General features: G+C 48.0%; 1 protein-coding gene across 2 annotated transcripts in view; it reads left to right on the top strand.

Annotated features, from left to right (window-relative positions):
- Positions 1-25102, top strand: part of LOC148501604 (netrin-4-like) — a 98942-nt gene that overhangs the window by 6438 nt on the left and 67402 nt on the right. The window contains exon 2 of one of the 2 annotated variants that reach the window (XM_088450211.1): positions 896-1194. In XM_088450211.1, coding sequence (XP_088306337.1) covers positions 1125-1194 — 70 coding nt within the window. In that variant the 5' untranslated portion in view covers positions 896-1124. Of the gene's footprint in view, positions 1-491; positions 1195-25102 lie in introns of those variants that run through there. The other variant, XM_088450212.1, reaches the window with a different exon arrangement.

Consider the following 25102-nt stretch of genomic DNA (forward strand, 5'->3'; position numbering starts at 1 on the left):
CAGGCATTCGCTATTTAGCGAACAAACGATTTTCGGCCGCACTGACTGGTTCGCGCATGCGTATTACGATCCGTACGCATATGCAGTTGTGCAAACATCGCTCGGAAAGAACGAGCGGCCGCTTACGAGCGGCTCTGAATCAGGCCCATAGAATCGGCCGCCATCATTCAGAGCGAGGGCTCGCATTTTGCAAGCTGCTCTGAATGAGGTCCTTAGTCCGTAAAGTACACAAGTACCAATAATAATAATAATAAAAATCAGCACAATAACAATCAAAATCATAATAATAGTAATCATCATCATAAATAATAATCGGATACATTCATAACCAAAAAATACCTTAGCAGGTGCCTGCAGTATACGCTTTTGTACAGTAGATGGCGCTGCACCGTCACATTCCAATGTGAGTGGGCGGAGCCTAGACCCACGTGTTGGGCATTTAATTTAAAGAGACAACAGCTCGCTGAGCGTCCTGAAAGTGACAGCCCTGCTCGCCTGCAGCACGGAGAGGACCCAGCATCTCACGGAGAAAGAAAGTGGCAGGGAGATAGTCACCAGAGCATCACCTGTGGACTGTCTATGGAGAGCAGGAAGGGAACAAGGCAGGCTCACAGACAACCCCACATACACTTTAACATCTGCAGGAAAACCTCCAACATTTAGATTATTGTCCAATATTAGAGCTGACATTGTCCTATGGGAGAGATATACCACATTAGCATTCCCCTGCCTGCCTGGTGCAAGTAACATTATTGTAGCAATCCTAAAGTAGTTTCTCTTCTCTCTGCACATTGTCTGAGAGGGGTGGGGTGCAGACTGAGATCAAAGCTGGGGGATTTAGGATGTTAGGTCCTGTAGGCATGTGGAGATAGATAATATAATTATACACTTGCAGGAAGCCAGGAAGACAAGCAGCAATAACTCCAGTCCCTATCCCCATCCCAAAGATGTGAGAGCCTGTGCCAGGACCTGAAGATGTGTGACTGAGGACTGGTCCTGGGCACTGTGGTCAACAGGGTTCCTTCCTTAGTGTTTCAGCCATCAGTGACCTGGGAGAAGACTATGCAGGACTGAGAGGTCCTCATCATCACCGTTGTCAGTCCTGATCTCCCCATCATCCTGTCATGCAGAACAAGGGTATAACAATCATTGTGTTCCTGGAATGGGTTATTATCTCAGCGCACTCAGACTCAGGTAAGTGCCTGCTCAGCCCAGCTGTGGTTACTGTAGAGGTCACATCAGGGTACCCTCAGCACCAGCCCTTACCAGCGGCTGTCAGAGCTTGCTAAGAGTTATACTACAAGGAGGGGGTGAGGCCCAACAGATCCCTATCCCAAAGTGACAATGCTTATTTCTCTTATATATGTGTATTGTCATCATTTATAGTTACTGTCATCATTGTCTGTATTTGTATCTGACGCTGTATGGACTGTATACAGATGATGTACATGGAGTAATCATACCTATGTTATGTAGGATCTATATCAATGCATGGAATAAGGAGAACAGATCGAGAGAGAGAGACAGATATATAGATAGAATAGATAGATATGAGATAGATAGATTGAGAGATAGATATTAGATAGATCGATAATTATGATAAAATTAGATAGATATGAGATAGATAGATAGATAGATAAATAGATATGAGATAGATAGATAAATAGATATGAGATAGATAGATATTAGATAGATAGATATGAGATAGATAGATAGATAGATATGAGATAGATATTAGATAGATCGATAATCATGATAAAATTAGATAGATAGATAGATAGATAGATAGATAGATATGAGAGATAGATATTAGATAGATCGATCATTTTGATAAAATTAGATAGATAGATATGAGAGATAGATAGATAGATATTAGATAGATTGATAATTATGATAAAATTAGATAGATAGATAGATAGATAGATAGATAGATAGATAGATATGAGAGATAGATATTAGATAGATCGATAATTATGATAAAGATAGATAGATATGAGATAGATAGATAGATATTAGATCGATAATTATGATAAATTTAGATAGATAAATAGATATGAGATAGATAGATAGATATGAGAAATATATATATGAGATAGATAGATAGATAGATAGATAGATAGATAGATAGATAGATAGATAGATAGATAGATAGATAGATATGAGAGGTAGATATTAGATAGATCGATAATTATGATAAAATTAGATAGATCGATAGATATGAGATAGATAGATATGAAATAGATATAGATACTAGATAGATATGATAATATATATATATATATATAGTTAGATAGATATTAGAGAGATAGATTGATTGATAGATAGATAGATAGATAGATAGATAGATAGATAGATAGATATGAGAAAGTGATAGAGATAGATAGATATTAGATATAGATATACATGAGATTTTATATATATATATAGATAGATAGATAGATAGATAGATAGATAGATAGATAGATAGGATATAATAGATGATATAGGTCAAAAATCGATAACTTTTCTTTTCAGCTGTTATAATATTACAAGTCCTGCCAAGCATGCTGGGACTTGGGTGATAATTCCCAGCACTTGCAGGACATATTGGGCAGAAGAACTGTGTGACGTTACATAGATAGATCCATTATTATCGGATTTCTCCTTCCGTTTAGTTTTCCTCTGCTTTGGCCGTAACATCCCGGAAACTCTGACTCCCGATCAATACTACAGAGATTTATAGATTATTTGTCCCATTACAGAAAGCTGACAGACCAGACATAGCATGAAAACAACCTATAGTGACAAAGTATCAAAATACAGTGTGCCTTGTAATTCTACCATCTAAAGTCAACATGCATTTCTATAACAGCTAATGGGGGATATTTATATATATATATATATATATATATATATCAGATCTGTAGCCTGCAGTCCCCATTATTAACCAGCTGGACTGTGATCTGGGCTAATTTACTAAGCTCCGAAAAGCTTAGATGTTGTTAGCCACTATGGAGGCATTATCTCTGGGAAGGGGAACTTCTGGCCCCTCCCCAGTAACCTCCATGCTCCTCCCCAGTAACCTCCATGCCCCTCCCCAGTAACCTCCATGCTCCTCCCCACTAACCTCCATGCTCCTCCCCACTAACCTCCATGCTCCTCCCCAGTAACCTCCATGCTCCTCCCCAAACGGTTATTGTGATTTTTCTCTGTGCATGCCTGAAGCCGTGCCGGAGAAGTGTCAGAGCCCGCTGAGAAGTGATCGCTGATGCGTTACGGCAAACCTTTTACGCCATGGCGAGGTTTTATTATTAATAAAAAGACCTGAAAAATCATTCCTTACAGGTGCGATATACAGTGATAAGGAATAAATAGGTTTTAGGGCCCCGCTGCTACCAATGATAAATAAACCCCAAAGTCTCCTCAATAATGGGAAATGAGAAAGATGATTTAGCTAAAAACCTCAATGAATTAAACATTTAAAGGGACATTATAACAGAACATCACCTTCCTACTGTATAATACAATTGGGAACACTTATGAAGACTGGTGCACAGGAAAAATGTGCAGTAACCTCTAGCAACTGATTACAGTTTAGCTTTCATTCGTCTAGCTCCATCTGGAAAAGAAAGCACATGTGTTATTGGTTACTATGGGATACATCATCATTTTCCCATTGACCAGTGTTCATAATTGTTCTTGCATGTTCTACAGTGGGACACTCAGGTGATAGGATGTAGGCTTGTCTATCGACGGCCCTGCCATTGATGGTTGATGGTTTCAAACCATCGATGGTTGAGTCTTCGATGGCTTAACTTTGCTCATGTGCTGATCGCGCCACGCATGCGCAGACCATGATGGCTGGCACTAACAATCGGAGCTATGATTCAGATATTTGCCATCAGGGGCCTCCTATCAATAGTGAAGCCAACTATCGATGGTCAGTGGCCAACTCTAATAGGACGGTTATCTATGGCAGTGATAGGCAACTGGATACACTTCAGGGGCCACATGGATGGACTCTGTCCTCCAAAATGGGCCACACATTACCCCTAATCTCAGTACTAAGTTAGAACAATAAATGTAATCAAAGACAGGGACCTCTATCTAATAATATATCATCATCTTATATAAGTGTAACAGCGATAGCAAGCAAAACTGACAGTAAAGCAGGAATGAGTTGGGGCCGCAGGTGAGGGCTTGGAGGGCCAAATGTAGCTCTAGTGCCACCTGTTGCCAATCACTGGCTGATGGTTTATAATTAATTATGCAGAATAAGAAGTTTGGTGTCTATACTAATTGGTTTCTTCTGCAATAATGTACTAAGCCAAGGCCTCGTACACACGGGCATTATTATTAAGCCAACACTTACCATTAGGGATCAGACACCGATGTTCACCATCGTGGCTTCCCACCGATGGTGAAAACACTCACCATCGCTAACCATCAGTGGTTGATAGCCAAAACCTGGGCATTTTGTTTTTCATTTGTTTTTGTTTTTTTCTCGCTACATGGGAGTGTATATTTTTACATTATTAAGTTAATTTTAAAAAAGCATTTCCCTGTCCTTGTTTTACTTGGTGAGCACTTTTTTATTTCACTTATTGTTACATAAACTACCTTAATAGATATGTTTTGGTTCCTCTCCTTGTACATTGGGATATATTAGTCTTTACAATGCTGCCAGCTGTGGATATCTATAATGGGTGGTGCCATCCTGCACCCATAGACTATACCAGTGGTCTCCAACGTTAATTGAGGTGTGAGCTACTTTAGAAAAATGAAACCTCCTGAAGAACAACTAAAATTGTATAAAAAAAAAAATCTGGCTAATAACCAAAGAATTGAAGGTAATTTAATGGCCAGAAGAAACACAGTCTTAGCTGTAAGCCATTTTAAATCCACCGAGCCCAGTGGTTCAAATGGCGGTCCTTGGAGAGCCCTCGTGACCACAGCCAAATCCCCAGGAGCCACTGGTGGAACAAAGGGAGGCTGAATACGAAGTACATCTTGCATAAAGGTGCGGACATCAGGAAGAGTAGCAATTCTACGCTGAAACCACACTGTCAGGGCAGAAACCTGCACCTTCGGGGAAGCATGGCGAAGACCGTGATCTAAGCCCACCTGTAGCAAAGCCAACACCCTGGATATCCCAAACACCTGAGGATCATAGCCTCTAGGGCGACACCATTCAAAGAAAGTATTCCACACTCGGTGGTAAATTCTTGTAGAAGCAGGCTTCCGAGCTCTCAGCATGGTGTTAAATACAGAGCTAGAAAAGAATCCCTGGACCTTGTCTCAACAGCCACCCCGTCAAGACAGAGGACCCAGGTCTGGGTAATGGCAAGGACCCTGAGACAATAGGTCCGGACGTTAAGGCAACAGCATTGGAGTGTCTATGGAGAGAATCAGAAGATCTGAGTACCAATGACGTCTGGGCCATGCTGGAGCTATCAACAGGAGCGTGCCTCCTTCTTGCCTGAACTTCCGAAGTACTCGAGGAAGAAGGGAGAACAGAGGGAAGAGGTACTCAAACTGGAAGGTCCACCGGACTGACAGAGCGTCTACCAGAAGAGCCTCCTCGTCTCTTGTTGTTGACCCGTACACAGTCAGGAGACCATGAGGTTTATCTCTGGAAGGCCCCACTTGTTCACTAGGAATTAAAACACCTCCTGGTGAAGAGACCATTCCCCTGGATGCACATCCTAATGGCTGAGGAAGTCTGCTTCCCAGTTGAGGACTCCTGGTATGAACACTGCCGAGACGGCTGGGAGATTGAGTTCCACCCAAGCCAGAATGCGGGACACCTCAGTCAGGGCCACCTGACTTCTGGTTCCTCCTTGGCGGTTTATGTAAGCCACTGTGATGGCATAGTCTGACTGGACTTGCACAGGATGTCCGGGAAGAACTAGTCCTAGCTTGCTGAAGAGCTCTGAATACCGCTCGAAGTACCAATATGTTGATTGGAAGAGCAGATTCTGCTGTCGACCACTTTCCCTAAAGTGTGGACCTATCACAGCCCCCCAACCTCGGAGACTGGTGTCCGTCGTTAGGAGGACCCAGTCCGAGATCCAAAAGGGGCATCACTTGTTGAGGTGGGACTACTGTAGCTGCCAGGCCAGAGACAGCCGTACCTCTGGAGAAAGCACCATTGTCAGTGTCCTTGGGCCTGATTCAGACCCACTCGCGAGCGGCTGTCCGCTCGCAAGTGGGTCGATGTTCTGGACTGAGCATGCGCACGACGGAGGGAGCTCCGTTGTGCGCATGCGCCAGACGCGCCGAGCGAAGGAAAGTCCTTCGCTCGTTGTGTCTGATCAAAGGGGGCGTGCTGTCGATGTTGATTGACAGCACGCCCCCTTTGGTAGGCGTGCCGGGGGCGTGCCTCCCTGACGGGGGCGTTCCCACGGGAACGCCTCCCATCAGAAGCCGGCCCACTGACATCACTAGTGATGTCAGTGGGAGTGATTTTGGCTCTGATAGAGCCAAAATCACTCCGGAGTTTGCGGTTGAAAACCTCAACCGCAGGCTCCGGCTCGCAGTTTCGATGATCGCGATGGTCATGACCATCGCGGCCATCAAAATGCACGCTCGTATAGCCTGTGGGTGGTGACCCACAGCTATACGAGCGTCCAGGAGGACGCTCCATTTTCATGGAGGCCGGCCCTCATTCAGAGCGTGCGCTCTGCTCAGAGCGTACGGCTCTGAATGAGGGCCTTTATCCGATGGGGCAACCCATTTCATCTGGAGAAGATCAACTTCTGCAGAGGTCTGGATTGAAAACTGGGCATATTCTACTATGGTGAAAGTCAACACCATGTATCCCAGTAACCTCATTGCCGAGTGAAGGGACACTCGGCGACTCTGAAGACAAATATGAATATTTGCCTGTAACACAGAGATCTTTTCCTCTATCACAAAGATCCTTTGTTGTCTGTGAAGAACCACTTCCAGTTTATCAGCTAGCCGTGATTCTGCAACACAGATATTGTCCGTTGCAGATGGCCCTGAAGTACCCCCATAGACCCTGCTAATAGCAGAAGGTCGTCCATATAAGGTAACAGGTGGACTCCCTTCATCCGCAGGTGGTCTGCCATTACTGCCATGACCTTGGTAAACACACGTGGTACCGTGGAAAGGCCAAAGGGCAGTACCTGAAACTGGAGATGTTGATTGACCACTGCGAACCTGAGGAACCGCTGGTGAGCTAAAGCAACTGGGACATGCAGGTAGGCATTCCGAATGTCCGAGGACACCATAAAATCCCCAGGCTCCATAGCCAATATGATGGAACGCAGGGTCTCCATCCTGAACCAAGGGACCCTCAAAGACTTGTTGAGGGACTTAAGGTTGAGAATAGGTCGTTAGGACCCATTGGGTGTCAGAACTAGAAAGGGGTTGGATGTAAAACCTTGTTCCTCTCAGAGGCAATGAAACAGGCACTATAACCCCCGCTTGGAGCATAGAGTGCCCCACTTTCTGGAATTCCAGGGCCTTGTCTTGAACTGACTGAAGGCCTGTGGTGAAAAAACGGCTGGGAGACCTTCTGCATAAGGAGATGGCGTACCCGTGAGAGACCACTTCTCCTACCCAAGTGTCTGTAGTAGTCTGATACCAGCACTGGGCGAACTGAAGAAGTCGGCCTCCCATCCTGGGGTCCCCCAGAGGGAAGCCTGTCCTGTCGGGACTGTTCTCTGGACTTACCCTGGGCCCAACAGGGCCAAAAGGACAAAGTCCCAGACCCTGAAGGAACTTGGGCCGATGGCAGACATACAGATTTAGCTGCTGCCAAAGTGCTCACAATTTTTTCCCAGATCAGGGCCAAAGAGGACCTCACCATTAAAGGGTAAGCATTCCAACCCTTTCTGCATCAGCTCTCCATGAGCGCCAACACAGGGAGCGGCGCACCGACCACTGTTGCCGAGGAAATTCTAGAAGTAACCAAGGCTGCCTCATTAACATATATCCAAGGCATCTGCCCCCTGTACCATTATCTAGCTACCCAGCTTAGTCATAGCTGGTCTGGAAGCCCCCCTGTAAGGGAGTATATGAACCTCCAACAAAGTACCACTTTGCGATACGTAGCATTCGAGAGAACATAGGCAAGGTTGCAGTACTCACTAGGCATGTAATGAACTACAAGAAATGGATAACCTGCAACTATAATTCCTGTGATATCACTGACGAAGGAATTCCACAGAATACCCTTTACACATAAAAGTTTTGCACCCGCGAAATCTCGCATTTGCGAAAAGGTCTCGCACAGTCGAAAAAGTATCGCACAGGCGAAAAAGTATCGCGCAGGTGAAAAAGTTTTGCTTTGGCGAAAAAATATCGCACAGGCGAAAAAGTATCGCGCAGGCGAATCCCAGACCGCCTACCTAGCGTGGCATACACGCGAAACTTCATCGCTGAAGCGAAGAGTAGGCGAAAGGGCACAATATGTGGATTTCGACTAAAGTGCGTCCCATGTTGGCTTAAGGGAAATCCCTGCAACGTGGACTGGAGGTAGTAGTCAGTCTCTGTACAATGAGGGAGAGACACTACTGTGAACACTGTGTGAACTACCATGGAGGGAGAATTAACTGTTTCTCCTCACGTACCTGCCTCGTAACAGGTAGAGTGGAGCAGCAGGGTGTACGTCATACCTGCAGGCACAACCACATGGTAATAGCACCCAGCATGCACTGGGTATAATGCGACCACATAGCATATACATACATATATATTATACACATTATAGTAGTAAAGCAAAATACTAGTCCTGTCTGATACTTGTCAAGCCGTAGGAACTTACTGCATAAATATGGCAGAGTGCAATACCAATTCTCACAAATACATATTTTATATAAATGTGAGAAACCCTCAGTGTTCACATCACCCTCCGCTAACAGTACTGAGCATGTGGTACGTTGTAGCTGAGGAGAATAATCACGCTCACTGTCAGACAGGATGAGTGTACACGATGTGTATGTGACGCGCCCACAGAAAAACACTTTTCATTGTAACCGTGAGGCAATAAGCACCCTGCAGCACCGCACCGCACCGCAAGGGAGAGAAAGACAGGGATAGTAAAATGGCTGACAGTCAGAAGTGAAGTACAGTCAGACAGCGCTAGCATATAGTCACATACAATGCAGAAATACATCACCTGCACTACCAGCACTATGATTAACTATGCAGACACAGAGCCTGGTAGGAAGCAGTGCTGCATACTCTGACCTCAGCGGAGGAGAGGTATGCGGGGGACCCTGACCGCGATGCCTCCTGTATCAGAATCCAGCAGCGTTCGCCACTTTTATAAAATGGCCGCCGAGGAGCTGATAGGAGACAGGTTCGTGGGAGGAACGCTGCCACAGCCCGCCAGACCGCTGTGGAAAGGCACTGTGCAGCGGGGGAGGCGCCGCCTGTGAAACAGGGAAAGCACACACCCCTGGCATGCTATTAACCCCTGAGACGCTGGAGTATTTTCCATACAGCTGCAGCCCGCTGTCCCTGGTGGTCTAGTGGAAGCGGAGGATCAATACCTTGCTCTACGCGCAGCCTGTCCCCAGGAAGCCCCCTACCTAGGGACAAATAAGACTGTGAATCGGCAGTAACCCACCTGGGTTTCCGCCGCTTCCTTGAATCCCCGTGAATCCGGCCACAGTCTGGAATACCAGGGTCCCCGGTAGCTGAGACCCTGGTACCCGCCAGCATCCCCGGATCAGTACCGGCGTTCTGGTCTGGCGGGGTGAAGGAGCGGCAGCATGGACCTCTAATTAGCTTGTCCATGCAGTCCGCTCATATCATCGCAGCAAAAGCTGGTGGAAGAAACTTCAGGGGCTGTAACAGACCCCTCTGAAGAGGTGATTTGGCTCCGAGCCGGGCACCTACGAAACTGATTTGCTTTGGCTCGGGGGCGGGGTATAGGAGAGGGACCCCAGTGCATCCTGGGACACTGAAAAATTAACTCTGAGGTGCCCGATGTCTGCCACTATCACCTATACCCCAAGGTATCCTGTGGAACCCTATGGACCCTGAAGTAGAAAGTTTTCTTTTTTTCTGTCACTGCAGCGTTCTTATCACTGCATTTCGATAAATCGGTGACTAAATCTTGAACAGTGCCGTCAGCTCTTTAATACCAGTTTCCAAGGGGGTGTAGTTAGGAAGCCGGTGGTCGAAATGCCAACCGCCGGCTTCCCGTCTCTGAAACCCTGGCATGGGACTAATGATAGGCATCCAAATACTGACGCCTATTATCAGCCCCACGCCGAAATCCTGACGCCCGTCGGAACGCTTAGCTTAGCAGCGGGTGGGGGGGGTTAGGATTAGGGACTCCCGGGGGGGGAGTTCGGGTTAGGCACCCCCCGGGAGATTTAGGTTTAGGCTAGGGGAAGGGGGGATTAAGGTTAGGCACCACTGCGGGGAGGTTTAGTTTAGGCACCCCCCTGAGCGGGTTAGGTTTAGGGTGCGGGGAGGGGGGCTAGGTTTAGGCACCCCTGGGGGAGGTTAGAGTTAGGCACTAGGGGGGGAGGTTAGGATTAGGCACCCCTAAGGGAGGGTTAGGGTTAAGGGGGGGAGAGGGTTAGCAATAGCCTACTTACCTTCCCCGTCGGGATCTTCAGCTGCCAGTCTTCCTGCGTCTGTATATCATCCGCCGGGCTTAGGTCCGGCGGTGATTCATACCGATTCCGTTTCCACGATGCAGTTAACTTCTGATGAGAGAGAACTGGCGTCTGATACATTTTGTCAGCATCACAGATGTCTGGATGACAATGACGGATTGTCTTCCATTTTAAGTAGCTATGTTAGGAAAAGTGATTAATTATCAAGGAAAGGTGAAAGGCATCTGTCAGCCGTCACCGAGCCACGCGGCCCATATGCCTTCCATCTGCTGTAATCATTGCCTCTTTCATTTTTTTTACTACTAATAATGGATTACATAAACCTTTTAGTTACGTTCTACTGAGTGGCAGTGAAATTGATATTGCTGACGATACAACCTATCGGTATACTAGGAGCTAATGACATCACTAGATAACTACTTCCGTAGGTTCATACACGCGTGTGTGCGTTTGAGTGTTCATGTGCATTTGTGTTGGCACCAATTTGATGATTTTGACCAAGTGTGGGTGACATGATGACATTGCAGTGTACACGGGGTATTGAACAGACTGATGGATCTTGTCAGCCAATAAAACACATCAGCTCAAGGCAGGGACGGACAGGGGCTAAAATTCGTCCCGGCATTATTATTGTATGTGCGCCGTAAGCGTGCCCGAAGTGGAGAAAAGGGGCGTGGTCACATGTCACGGGCATGGCCTGAGCAATAAGAGGTGGAGGTGCTCACACAGGCCTTTAGGTGCCCGGACCGACCCATCAGGCTGTTGGTTCTTCTGGCATTTGCAAGAATTGTCAGGTGGCCAGTCCGGCCGTGGCTCAAGGTGTCAGTAGCTGACTGGAACAAAGAAGTTTCATGAAGTAATTGGACTCGATCGCTCAACCAGATCACCGAGGGCCAAATGTGTGGGGATATCTCTTGTGCCGCTTGGAGGAAGCACCTATTACCGTGAGACGAAGACATCACGATAGATAAAACGCAAGTCACCATTACAGGATTGCAGATTTTCAGACTGAATTCAGTAACCATTCCACTACAGCCTCAAACCTCCCAACTTAGGTGTGATCATCCCAATATTCAGGGACTAAGGACCTCATTCAGAGTCGGTCGAAGAGGCTGCACGGTCGTACGCCACCGATGTTCGCTATACTGCGCATGCGTAAAGTTCGCAAAGCGCGTTCGCAAACTAGCCGCTACCATCAGAAATGTCTCTCTCATTGAACACAGCCAGGTCGGTAGTTTGAGTGACATATTGAGGCATTTGTGGGTGGTAACAGGGGAAGGTTTTTGAAAATAGGGGAGTGGAGATCTGAACGCAGGCGTGCCTAATTATGCGAATGGCGTTTTATGGGAGTGCATACGGTTTATGGGAGTGCATAATTAACAAAGTAGCGTCATGGCACATGTGACATGGGAGGTTTTTACACTGACATGATCGTAGAGCTTAAGAGAGGGTATGGTCAACTTTAAGCTCTACGACAAGTTCCCCTGGTTCTCGATGGTCTCGATTAATCCTTATATGCCCGGAGATGACGTGTAATGCGTACGAGAAGGGGGCGTATTTTTTTGTCTCCCGGCCGCTTCCTCCCCTTGGTCGGCCAGCTACCGATCCGAACTTAGGGACGCAACTTGCGAGGGAATCATTTGCATATCCGGCCCCTTTTCCCGTACGACCGAGCGGCTGCTTCGACCGATTCTGAATGAGGTCCTAAATCCAGTGGATCAGGACTTTTGTCCATATTCCAGGACATTTGGGAGTTATAAGGTGTCCTTACAGTGCCGCATATATCATTGGTGTGCGAGGGTTTTTTATGGGGTGGGAGGGGGGATGACTGAGGATTTCAGAGGCGATGGGTGCAAACGTAATGAACCAGTAACCTATGCAGAGGTTATATAGTCTCATCAGTCCAGTCTGCAGTTTAGCACCCCTCACCCTGGGGTCGTGGAGTCTAAATGCATCGCAGGTTTTCAGCAGTGACCCTTGGATCACTGCAAGGGGATCCGGGACACGTTGCAGCGCTGTGCAAGTCGTGGCCCTCTGGGTCAGCACCACACCTGATGAAGAAGGATTGAATGAGACACAAGAATGGTCAGATATCCAAAACGGGAGTATGACCCGGGTCCAGTTACAGGAAATCGGGCAGAAATAGGAAGTCAGCCACCATCACCGGGATAATCAACATCACCAGCACTGAAGGTGGAATTGTTTCAGCGCTGGACCAATGAAAGTACAACAGCGAGCCCGGCCCCTGCAAATCTTGCTCCACGACACCTGTGCAGGCCTGGGAACATTCTAAATATCCTCATTACATTAAAAAAAGTTTTCTGTCAGTCATAGTCCCAGTGGTCTATTATGTGAGGGCAGTGCCCAGTTATGTGTTATCAGTGCCCATGTATATTTGTATAAAATAATATTTTGGTCTGAGAACACATTGTTTCAGGTTCAGAAGGGGATGTAGTTATATTGTCGGCGGACGGGATGCCGGCGACAGAATCCCGTCGTCTGGCATAATGCTGCCGCCGATATCCCGAAGGAGAACAGGATACCGGCAACCCGAACCGCCGCAATCTCGATCGTCCGGACGGGTAAGTATTGTCCATTTCCCCGGGGAAAGGGGAGTTAGGTTTAGGCACCCACGGGAGAAATTAGGGTTAGGCACCCGGTTAGGTTTAGGGTGTGGGAAGGGGGGTTAGGGTTAGGCACCACCGGGTGGGAGGTAAGGTTTAGGCACCCCCTGGGAGGTTAGGGTTAGGCACCACTAAGGGAGGGTTCGGGAAGGGAAGAGGGGAGGGATCGGGTACTTACCACCCTCCGTCGGGATATTCATCTGTCGGGCTTCCGAATTGAACCGTCGCCGGTATTTCCATTCCGTTTAGAAGTACTGTATATCTCTTCACAAGTTGATGAAACTGCTATTTTACTGTATTTATCTATGCTGAGGTCAGGTATATATATATATATATATAGGCACAGTAGTAATCACCGCATAGCTATACTTCATGTTCATATGGTGCATTTTATTTCTGTCTACTTCCATTTATTGTAGCCCTTTCTTATTTACTGAGAATCTCCTCCCCAACAAGGGGTGAGTGCTGGGTTAGCTGTGGCACATTGCCCAATTGAAGTTATGACATGGCTGACACCAGGGCCGGACTGGGACTAAAAATAGGCCCTGGCATTTAAAGAGCACACAGGCCCACCTCACGTCAGCATCTGTCTCCTGGCATAGACTCCTCCCCTAACTATTCCTGACCCCTCCCACTTCTTAGTCTATGCTCTTACAAATGTAATTAATATTAGAACAACAGACAAGTACACATCATTATCTATTAAAATACATACAACAGAGCACATCCTACATGGGAGTCAAACATTTGGTATTGTGTTGGTTCTGTTAAGTTGTGCAGACACCTATAGATATATCTGTCCAGTTCGTATAGTGGGACAGAAAATCTGGGAATGTGTGGGAGCAAATAGCAATAGAAATTTACTCCCAGATGCTGGAAAATGGACCAGATTTTCCTTCCCAGCAGACAGATTGGACAGATATCTATAGGTAAAGCTGGCTTCACTGGTGTAGGTCCTATACAAAGAAAGGGGAAGGCATTTTCCCAAGCGATAGTTTAGCAGTTGTAGAAGATTAGATAGTGTTCACTGTAGGTCTTTTTTAGGGTAGGGGTGCTGAATGCAGAGGACCCCTCTGTGCACACCAAAGCAGAGCCGCAACTACACATTTTAACAAAAGAGCGTTTGTGCTGCCAACCATAGGGGAAGCAGGGAGAGCGCGTGCCGCAGGGAGAGCGCGTGCCGCAGGCACGCGCAAAAAAATTCAGGCTTAGTTTTGCTGGGAAGGGGCGTAGCCACCTAATATTTCACATTACGTCACACAGTAGTGTCTCTTTTCACATTACGTCACACGGTAGTGCCCCATAGTCACGTTACGTCACACAGTAGTGTCCCTTTTTCACGCTATGTCACACAATAGTGTCCCTTATTCACATACACATATATGAATATTTGCACATAAATATAAAATAGAAATATAATAAACAATATATTGTATACCATTAATATTAATACTACATGGATCTGCAGGTTTGAAATAGCAACATACTAAAAGGAATAGAGAGACAGGAAAAAGAGAGGAGGAAAGGGGGGAGCCAGGAGAAAAAGAGGAGGAAAGGGGGGAGCCAGGAGAAAAAGAGAGGAGGAAAGGGGGGAGCCAGGAGAAAAAGAGAGGAGGAAAGGGGGGAGCCAGGAGAAAAAGAGAGGAGGAAAGGGGGGAGCCAGAAGAAAAAGAGGAGGAAAGGGGGGAGCCAGGAGAAAAAGAGAGGAGGAAAGGGGGGAGCCAGGAGAAAAAGAGAGGAGGAATTTGGGCAGCTGGGGAGAGAGAAGGAAAGAGGGGACCCAACAGGAGAATTAGGGAGAGCCATGAGAGAGAGAGGAGGAATAGGAGAAACTGGGGTAGAGAGAGAGAATATGGGGAGCCAGGAGAGACATAGGAGAAATATGGGGAGTAGGAAGAGAGAGAAGAAATAGGGAGAGTCGCGAGAGAGTGAAGGAAAAGGTTGAGCCGAGAGAAAGGGAGGAGGAACTGGGGAAGCTAGAGAGACATACGAGAAACAGGGTGAGCTGGGAGAGTGCGAAGGAATAGGGGAAACTGAGAGAGAGAGAGAGAGAAGGAATTAGGGAGGCCGGGAAAGACATAGGAGAAGGGAGCTGGGTGAGAGTAGGAAGGAATAGGGAAAGACGAGAGAGCGAGGAGGAATAGGGGGAGACAGGAGAGACATAGAAGAAAGGGGAAGCTGGGAGAGAGAAGAGGAATAGGGGGAGACAGGAGAGAGAAGAAAGGGGAAGCTGGGAGAGAGAAGAGGAATAGGGGGAGACGAGAGAGACATCGAAGAAAGGGGAAGCTGGGAGAGAGAAGAAGAATAGGGGGAGACATAGGAGAGGGGGAGACGGGAGAGATGGAGAGGGAGACAGACGGGAGAGGGGAAGAGGGAGAGAGGGAGACAGACGGGAGAAGGGAAGAGGGAGACAGACGGGAGAGGGGAAGAGGGAGAGAGGGAGACAAAGATGGGAGAGGGCGAGAGGGAGAGAGGAAGGGGGGGAGGGAGACAGACGGGAGAGGGGGAGAGAGAGAGAGATGGGAGGGGGAGAGTGAGATGGGAGAAGGAAGAGGGGGAGATGGGGGAGGCCGTAGAGGGGGAGACAGACGGGAGAAGGGGAGACAGAGACGGGAGAAGGGAAGACAGAGACAGGAAGGGGGGAGAGGCGGAGAGGGAAACAGGAGGTGGAGAGGGAGATGGAAGGGGGAGAGGGAGACAGAGATAGTAGAGGGGGAGAGTGAGGGGGAGGGGGAGAGGGAGACAGATAGGAGAGGGGTACAGAGATAGGAGAGGGAGAGGGAGACGGGAGGGGCATACATAGGAGAAAGAGGGGAACCTGGGAAAGAGAGAGAAGGAATAGGGGGAGACAGGAGAGACATTGGGCTCAATTCAATTCAACGCAAATTCAATAGCACCGGAAATGAGCTCCCGGAGCTATTTAATCCATTGCGCAACTAAGCCCGACTAAGGATTTCCTCTCTCATCCCTCCTGGGACGCAAGCAAAAATCCAACAATCCTTTGCGCGGCAGAAACAGCATCGCGCCGGGAAGTTTAGTCAGGGAATGCCCCTTCTCGTGACTAAACACCTTGTTTAAGGCGCGAGGCACAGGAGAAGGGCATTCTCCAACCTAACAACACACTGAATTGAATTGAGCCCATGGGAGAAAGAGGGGGAGCTGGGCGAGAGAGGAGGAATAGGGGGAGATGGGAGATAGAGGATAGGAATAGGGGGAGAATGGAGACAGGAGGAATAGGGGGAGATGGGCGAGAGAGGAGGAATAGGGGGAGATGGGCGAGAGAGGAGGAATAGGGGGAGATGGGAGATAGAGGATAGGAATAGGGGGAGAATGGAGACAGGAGGAATAGGGGGAGATGGGCGAGAGAGGAGGAATAGGGGGAGATGGGCGAGAGAGGAGGAATAGGGGGAGATGGGCGAGAGAGGAGGAATAGGGGGAGATGGGAGATAGAGGATAGGAATAGGGGGAGAATGGAGACAGGAGGAATAAGGGCAGGCAGCAGAGTTTAGGAATAGGGGGAGATGCGAAGGGAATAGGGGGAAACAGAAAGAAGAGAGAAGAAATCAGGGAAGATAGAAGAGAGAATAAGAGGAGGAGGAATAAGGTGAGAAGAGAGAGAGACAGAAGGAAATTAATGGCGGAGATGGCAGAAATACCTGATGTAGTTTTGTGCAGAGGTTTTACCTACTCACCATATGCAGTCCCCCGTGAAGCAGCGTCCTGCTGTACTGTAGCTCATGCCCGGAAACCCGGAAGTGCGGCTCCTCCGAATGGCATGTACTCCTCGTGCGGCTCCACCTCCCGGGCAGCAGACTGTCTGCATAGCGCTGCCCCAGATTCCTTCCCACTGATCCCAATGGGCTTGGTCGCGGCCAAGGCAGTTTCTAGGGTCTGAGGCTCCCAGTGTGAGCAGTCAAAATACGCCCCCCCCCCCCCCAAGAAGCAGTAATATTGCGGATTCAGCGTGGCCTCATCGTGTGGGAGTGTGGTATCACAGTAAGGGAGCATGGTCTCGAAAGAAGACAGAATGTCAGCCGCTGTACACCCTCCAACTGACATAGCACACGCTGCACACCCCCAACTGACATAGCACATGCTGCACACCCCCCGACATAGCACATGCTGCACACCCCCCGACATAGCACATGCTGCACACCCCCCCAAATGACATAGCACATGCTGCACCCCCCCCAAATGACATAGCACACGCTGCACACCCCCAACTGACATAGCACATGCTGCACACCCCCCGACATAGCACATGCTGCACACCCCCCCCAAATGACATAGCACATGCTGCACCCCTCCCCAAATGACATAGCACATGCTGCACACACACCCCCAAATGACATAGCACATGCTGCACACACCCCCCCAAATGACATAGCACATGCTACACACCCCCCCCCCCCCAAATAACATAGCACATGCTGCGCGTGCACCCCACCAGGCCCCAACATCCTGCTGCAGGCTGCACTTCACCCCGCACAACTGACATTATTTACACATGCTGCTTGCACCCCCCCCCTTCCCCCTGCTTCCCCCGTGGAGGTGTAGTTACCTGGTGATGCTGCAACAAACACTTGCGCAGCGCAGCACATCTCCCTGCTGTGCACCCAGGAGGACAGGAGGGAAGGCGGCTATTGGTTGCGCGCCGTGCGCACGCGAAGTTGAGGCTGGGAGACAGCGCTGAGTCGGACCCGGCACCCACCCCTAGAAACGGCCCTGGTCGCGGCAGTAGAACCTCCCATACGTCGCTTGCTCAGCAAGAAGATTTCAGGAACGCGCAGCCGCGTCATGACGCAGCGTGATGACGTCACTGCGTCATGACGCTGCCGTGCATACGTGCAATCTGTTTACAGAGCAAGGCGCCGCCCGGGAGGTTGTACTGCCGGGTGAGCCTGTGCTCAGCCAAAGCGGCCCATTTGGCCATCGGCCCTTCTGGCATTTGCCAGAAGTGCCCGATGGCCACTCCGGCCCTGGCTGACGCATATCATTATTAACAGTCGGGGTCAGACTTACCCACAGGTATACAGGGGAATTTTCCAGTGGACCCCACCTGTCTGAGGGTCCCACCTGTCCTCTAGGGGGTCAGTACCTTGGTGGAGCAGGATCATGGCTAAAACTTGCCAACTCTCCCTCATTGTCATTGAGACTCCCTGAAATAGCAGCAATCTCCCTGTCTCCCTGAAGAGTCTAGCAATCTCCCTGATTGCACTTTATACCCATTATAAAGCTGTTATATAAATAATAAAACAGATATATACATTCCAATGGGATCATTAGTATATATCATTAGTATTCCCTGCATTGGTTATAAGGCACAGTGATCCCTATGGCTACATGCATTTCCTGAAAAGTATCAGTGTGTATTCATCAGCAATTAGATCAGTAACTGCTTTGGGGCTCATTTACATTTAGATGTAAATCAGTGTTATGACACGCCCCTCAGATGTAGCAGTACACGCCCACTTTACCGCCGCGCTCATAGGTGCTGCTTTCACAATCTCCCTGAAATGCTTTTTCAAAAGTAGGCAGGTATGGCCTGGATGCTTGGTTTGTTTTTGTGGAAACTACACCGAGATTAGCCAATCAAAGTGGGTGGTCCTGACTTACCCCTGCCCCATCCATTATAAAGGTCCCTGTTCTTTGCATGTCCTCTCTAATGGTTGTGGTGGTTAGCCACACCTCTTAAGCTTGGGCCCCTCCCTCTGTATTCCCTGGTGGGCTCTTCATGCCTCAGTCCGACACTGGTACAGTTTCCATAGTCTGACAAAAGGCGGAAGAAGCCATTTTAATTCAGTCCATACTTGCCGACAATCAGCTCCAGCCTTCCGGGAGGGAGCTGATTGCCGGCTAACTGCGGGTGGGCGGGGGCGGTCATTGGGGGCGGAGCCGGGGGCGGGCCAGCCAGTTGGTGGTACATTGGGGGTGGAGCCGGGGGCGGAGCCGCACGATCGCGTCATCGTGGCTCCACCCCTCTTCACAATGCCGTTATTTTCGGCAGTGTGAAGCAGGGGGCGGGGCCGCGATGACGTGATTCAGCGCGAATCGCGTCACCGGCTCCCCCGCTGCGGGGGTTTCTAATCTTTTCAGGGCGGAGGACGTGAGGGTCGGAGGCTTCCGGGAGGCTTGCCTGCCTTTCCAGGGGGGCCGGGAGCGGCACCCGAAAATTGGGAGGCTCCCGGCCAAATCGGGAAGGTAGGCAAGCCTGATTCAGTCTCATGTTCACTTCCTACTACATCAGTCTTAGGGGTATGTGTTACTAAAGTGCGGGGTTTTAGAAGTGGAGATGTTGCCCATAGCAACCAATCAGATTTTAGCTATTATCTTCTAGAAGGTGCTAGATAGCTGTTAAGTAGAATCTGATTGGTTGCTATGGCCAAAATTTCCACTTCTAAAAACCCGCACTTTAGTAAATATACCCCCTAGCCTTAGCAACGTGTGCCTAACCAGCTGATGTGTAACTACAAGTCTCAGCATGCCCTGACAGCTACATGTTGCATATCTATTTTCAGGTTGCTTTTGTCTTTTCAATTCTTGCCGCTTTGAATCTAAAGGTTCACTCAATGGAATCACTACTGGCAGGCTGCTACCTTTAGGGCCAAATTGCTCCTGCAATAATTAGATTTGAATTGAAATTTTTGGACATTTTGTGAGGATCTTAGAGAGTTGCTGAAACTTATAACAGACCTTTATCATAGAATAAAATGCCTGTGATGGTTATCTCTGTACATTCCGGACAGCGACTGCCCCGTCCGTGAAGGACATGTGGCACAGTTGTGCGTCCGCACTGCTCATCTGTAGGAGAACAGAGCATCCCGATCATAATCTGATGTTCCTGATCTGACACACATCAAACTATTGTGATTAAATGAAAAAGTCCTGGTTCCCATATCCCGGCACATCTCCTCCCACTTCCCAGGCGTGCTGCGGGGACAGATGTTGCCGTCAGTATGTTTTCAATTCTCTGTTCCATATAAAAATAAATGTTATCACTTGGCTCCCCCACCCTGCATGTTAATGTAGTTTATTCCTAAAACCTGCGTTCTCTCCGGCTGCTCCCAGCCCTCTGACCTCTGCACATTCTAGTCAGTCCGTCAATAACAGAACTACTTTAGTTAATCTTAAAATGATCACATGTTATTTACTGCACTTTGACATATTTCTGTGAAAGTCCATCTCGCAGCCCTAAAATGATCCATCGTCTCCCTGGGAGGTGCTCCAGCTACAATCTACCAATCTACATGTACTAGAGGTGATTGGTCATCGACTGACACACACATAACTCATTTCCACTTTACATTTCCAATAACATACAAAGCAAATACCTTCATATACAGTGGGCACAGATACAGTGCTACACAATTTGTGCAGTAAGTCAGTGCAAAATTTGCGCAGTTCTAAGAACGGGTCACAATACCGACAGTCGGGATGGCAGCGCTTAGAATTCCGACGTCGGACTCTCGATACCTGTCAGAATCCCAACGCCAGCATACTGACAGTATGTATTGGGGTTAGGGGTAGGCTTAGGAAACAGACCAACAGGTGTCGGTATCCTAACCCTGTCAAGATGCCGGCGTTGGGATTCTGCCCGCCGGGATCCAGAGCACTGGCATCCCCATACCCAACCCCTGAGAACACCTTGCTTGCAACTATAGAATGAATAATTGGTGGATGGGGGTCTTAAACATTATAAACTTTGCAAATCTCAAGGGGGGAATTCAATTGTTTTTGCCCGAAGGACAGGGGCGTTTTAAGAGAGGAGGGGGCACGTGTCTCTGGCAGCGTAGTAGATTCTGGCGTGTGCGTTATTCCCGGGAACATGTTTTCTGCGCTTGCGCAAGTGATTTCTGCGGCTCTGCAGCGCCGGCCCCACTCTGAAGACAGCAGGAAAGGTGAGTATAATATAAACTAAATATGGGTGGAGGGTGTGCGGTGTGGGCCTCCCTAGACCCTGGGGCCCATGTGCACCTCACACTCTGCACCCATTATAAATACGCCCCTACTGACGGATGGCGTTCAATTGTTTTGCAGATGGGCGCGAGCCCATTACTTATCTCGCCCAAATGCACCAGGTTAAGAAGTAAAGCGGCTAAACCCGTGCAAATGACACAACATAAATAGCGTCTGTGGCCACAAAGATTAACAATTTACCACGAACTTTGCTTTGCCCAAATCTGCAGGATATTAATAATAATACCAGCAATATCTTGACGCTGTTACTGTGTTCTGTAAGTAGATAGGTGTTACATATACAGTCAGGTGCATAAATATTGGGGCATTGACAGAATTTTCATATTTTGGCCTCTATTCACCACCACAATGGCTTTGAAATGAAACAAACAAGTTGTGCTTTACCTGCAGACTTTCAGATTTAATTTGAGGGTAATTACATCCAAATCAGGTGAACGGTGTAGGAATTACAACGGTTTCTATATGTGCCTCCCACTTTTTAAGGGGCCAAAAGTAATGGGACTATCAACTCAAAAGCTATTTCATGGACAGGTGTGGGCTATTCCCAAGTTATTTCATTATCAATTAAGCAGGTAAAAGGTCTGGAGTTGAATCTAGGTGTGACATTTGCATTTGGAATAATTTGCTGTCGACTCTCAATATGAGATCCAAAGAGCTGTCACTATCAGTGAAGCAAGCCATCATTAGGCTGAAAAAGCAAAACAAACCCATCAGAGAGATAGAAAAAACATTAGGTGTGGCCAAGTCAACTGTTTGGAACATTCTTAAAAAGAAAGAATGCACCGGAGAGCTCAGCAACACCAAAAGACCCGGAAGACCACGGAAAACAACTGTGGTGGATGACAGAAGAATTATTTCCCTGGTGAAGAAAAACCCCTTCACAACAGTTGGCCAAATCAAGAACACTCTCCAGGAGGTAGGTGTATATGTGTCAAAGTCAACAATCAAGAGAAGACTTCACAAGAGTGAATATAGAGGGTTCACCACAAGATGTAAACCATTGGTGAGCCACAAAAACAGGAAGACCAGATTAGAGTTTGCCTAACAACATCTAAAAAAGCCATTACAGTTCTGGAACAACATCCTATGGACAGATGAGACAAAGATCAACTTGTACCAGAGTGATGGGAAGAGAAGAGTATGGAGAAGGAATGGAACTGCTCATGATCCAAAACATACCACCTCATCAGTGAAGCATGATGGAGGTAGTGTCATGGCGTGGGCATGTATGGCTGCCAATGGAACTGGTTCCCTTGAATTTATTGATGATGTGACTGCTGACAAAAGCAGCAGAATGAATTCTGAAGTGCTTCGGGCAATATTATATGCTCATATTCAGTCAAATGCTTCAGAACTCATTGGACGGCGCTTCACAGTGCAGATGGACAATGACCCGAAGCATACTGCAAAGGCAACCAAAGAGTTTGTTAAGGCTAAAAAGTGGAATGTTATGCAATGGCCAAGTCAATCCCCTGACCTGAATCCGACTGAGCATGCATTTCACTTGATGAAGACAAAACTGAAGGGAAAATGCCCCAAGAACAAGCAGGAACTGAAGACTTTTGCAGTAGAGGCCTGGAAGAGCATCACCAGGGATGAAACCCAGCGTCTGGTGATGTCTATGCGTTCCAGACTTCAGGCTGTAATTGCCTGCAAAGGATCTGCAACAAAGTATTAAACAGTGAAAGTTAGATTTAGGATTGTTTAGTTTGTCCCATTACTTTTGGCCCCTTAAAAAGTGGGAGGCACATATAGAAACCGCTGTAATTCCTACACCGTTCACCTGATTTGGATGTAATTACCCTCAAATTAAATCTGAAAGTCTGCAGGTAAAGCACATCTTGTTTGTTTCATTTCAAAGCCATTGTGGTGGTGAAAAGAGGCCAAAATATGAAAATTCTGTCAATGTCCCAATATTTATGCACCTGACTGTACATACACTAATAACTGAAGAGGCGTAAACGTGGTGTAACATGGGCGATCTCACGTGCTGTAGGTAAAATCCGGGTGCATCACCGCAACTGCGTGCTTTGCGGAGCTGGAGGTAAGTGTAAATACGCCTAGTTGGGGGTGTATCTGTATCACCTAGTATAGGGCAGGTGCGAACTGGTGATGTTGCCTAGTAGCATAGCGTACACATAGGGAGCGAGTACGTACATACGGGGGAATGTTGCATTTCTTACGTGCACATACCCACAATTTACTACCAACTTTGCTTTGCCCAAATCTGCAAGATATTAATAATACCATCAATATCTTGACGCTGTTACTGTGTTCTGTAAGTAGATAGGTGTTACATATATATGTGTTTACAGGGTTGCTCTAATGTCACCTGGATAGGATGGGGTTAATGGAACAGGCGGGTTCCCTGGCTTATGAGACAGGATGCTGGCTGATCATTGGAGAATGGTCGGTTTCAGCTGCTGCTGTCAGGGAATCAGTGTATGCAACAGCAGCTCCCAAAGAGATAAGGCTGCTTTCCCCAGCCATCAGCATTTTATTAATTATTGAAGATCTGTGGCAGTATGTCAGCCGTCTGCCCCCTTATCCCTCTGTGCCAGGCCCACAGCACAAGCTGGCATGATGACCTGTGACTCTGGGTTTAACCGCTCAGGGTATAGGACTGTAGCATTTTCATAAACAGACATTTTTATTTATTTATTGTTGTATTGATTAGATTGTAAGCTCTGTTGAACAGGGGTGTAGTATCCTATCCTGACGTGATTGCGTTAGTGAGGACAGGGCTGCATGTGACAGAGGCAGTGACATGATGTGAGGAGGGAAAGGGAGGCGGCAGGAAGCCACAGACTGAGCGTTATATAGTGGGAGGAGCAGGGTCCCCCAGCAGCACAGAGTATATCAGGAGATGAGTGATGTGTTAGTGAGGACAGGGCTGCATGTGACAGAGGCAGTGACATGATGTGAGGATGGGAAAGGGAGGCGGCAGGAAGCCACAGACTGAGAGTTATATAGTGGGAGGAGCTGGGTTCCCCAGCAGCACAGAGTATATCAGGAGATGAGTGATGTGTTAGTGAGGACAGGGCTGCATGTGACAGAGGCAGTGACATGATGTGAGGATGGGAAAGGGAGGCGGCAGGAAGCCACAGACTGAGAGTTATATAGTGGGAGGAGCTGGGTCCCCCAGCAGCACAGAGTATATCAGGAGATGAGTGATGTGTTAGTGAGGACAGGGCTGCATGTGACAGAGGCAGTAACATGATGTGAGGATGGGAAAGGGAGGCGGCAGGAAGCCACAGACTGAGAGTTATATAGTGGGAGGAGCTGGGTCCCCCAGCAGAACAGAGTATATCAGGAGATGAGTGATGTGTTAGTGAGGACAGGGCTGCATGTGACAGGGGCAGTGACATGATGTGAGGAGGGGAATAGAGGCGGCAGAAAGTCACAGACTGAGAGTTATATAGTGGGAGGTGCTGGGTCCCCCAGCAGCACAGAGTATATCAGGAGATGAGTGATGTGTTATGGTGCGTACACACTGGGCGATAAAGTGGACGACTGAACGATATCGTTATCGTTCAGTCGTCCACTTTATCGTCCATTTTTAACCCCAAAACGATAAACGATAACGACGCGCGTTCCCGCGGGTCGTTCGTCATCATCGTTCATCGGGCTGACATGCAGGCCAACCTGACGACCTCGTCAGGTTGCTGCATGTTGGGGAATGGGGGAGAGAGCCCGGCGCTGAACGATATCGTTAATGATATCATTCAGCGGCTGTGCTCAATGTCATGAAAGACATTGAGCACAGCCTGCCGAGGACACACTACACGATATCGCTCAGGGAGCATATCGTGTAGTGTGTACGCACCATTAGTGAGGACAGGGCTGCATGTGACAGGAGCAGTGACATGATGTGAGGAGGAGAATGGAGGCAGCAGGAAGTCACAGACTGTGAGTTAT

Source organism: Taudactylus pleione, unplaced genomic scaffold (genome assembly GCF_031769625.1).
Source record: "Taudactylus pleione unplaced genomic scaffold, aTauple2 ptg000512l, whole genome shotgun sequence".
NCBI lineage: Eukaryota > Metazoa > Chordata > Amphibia > Anura > Myobatrachidae > Taudactylus > Taudactylus pleione.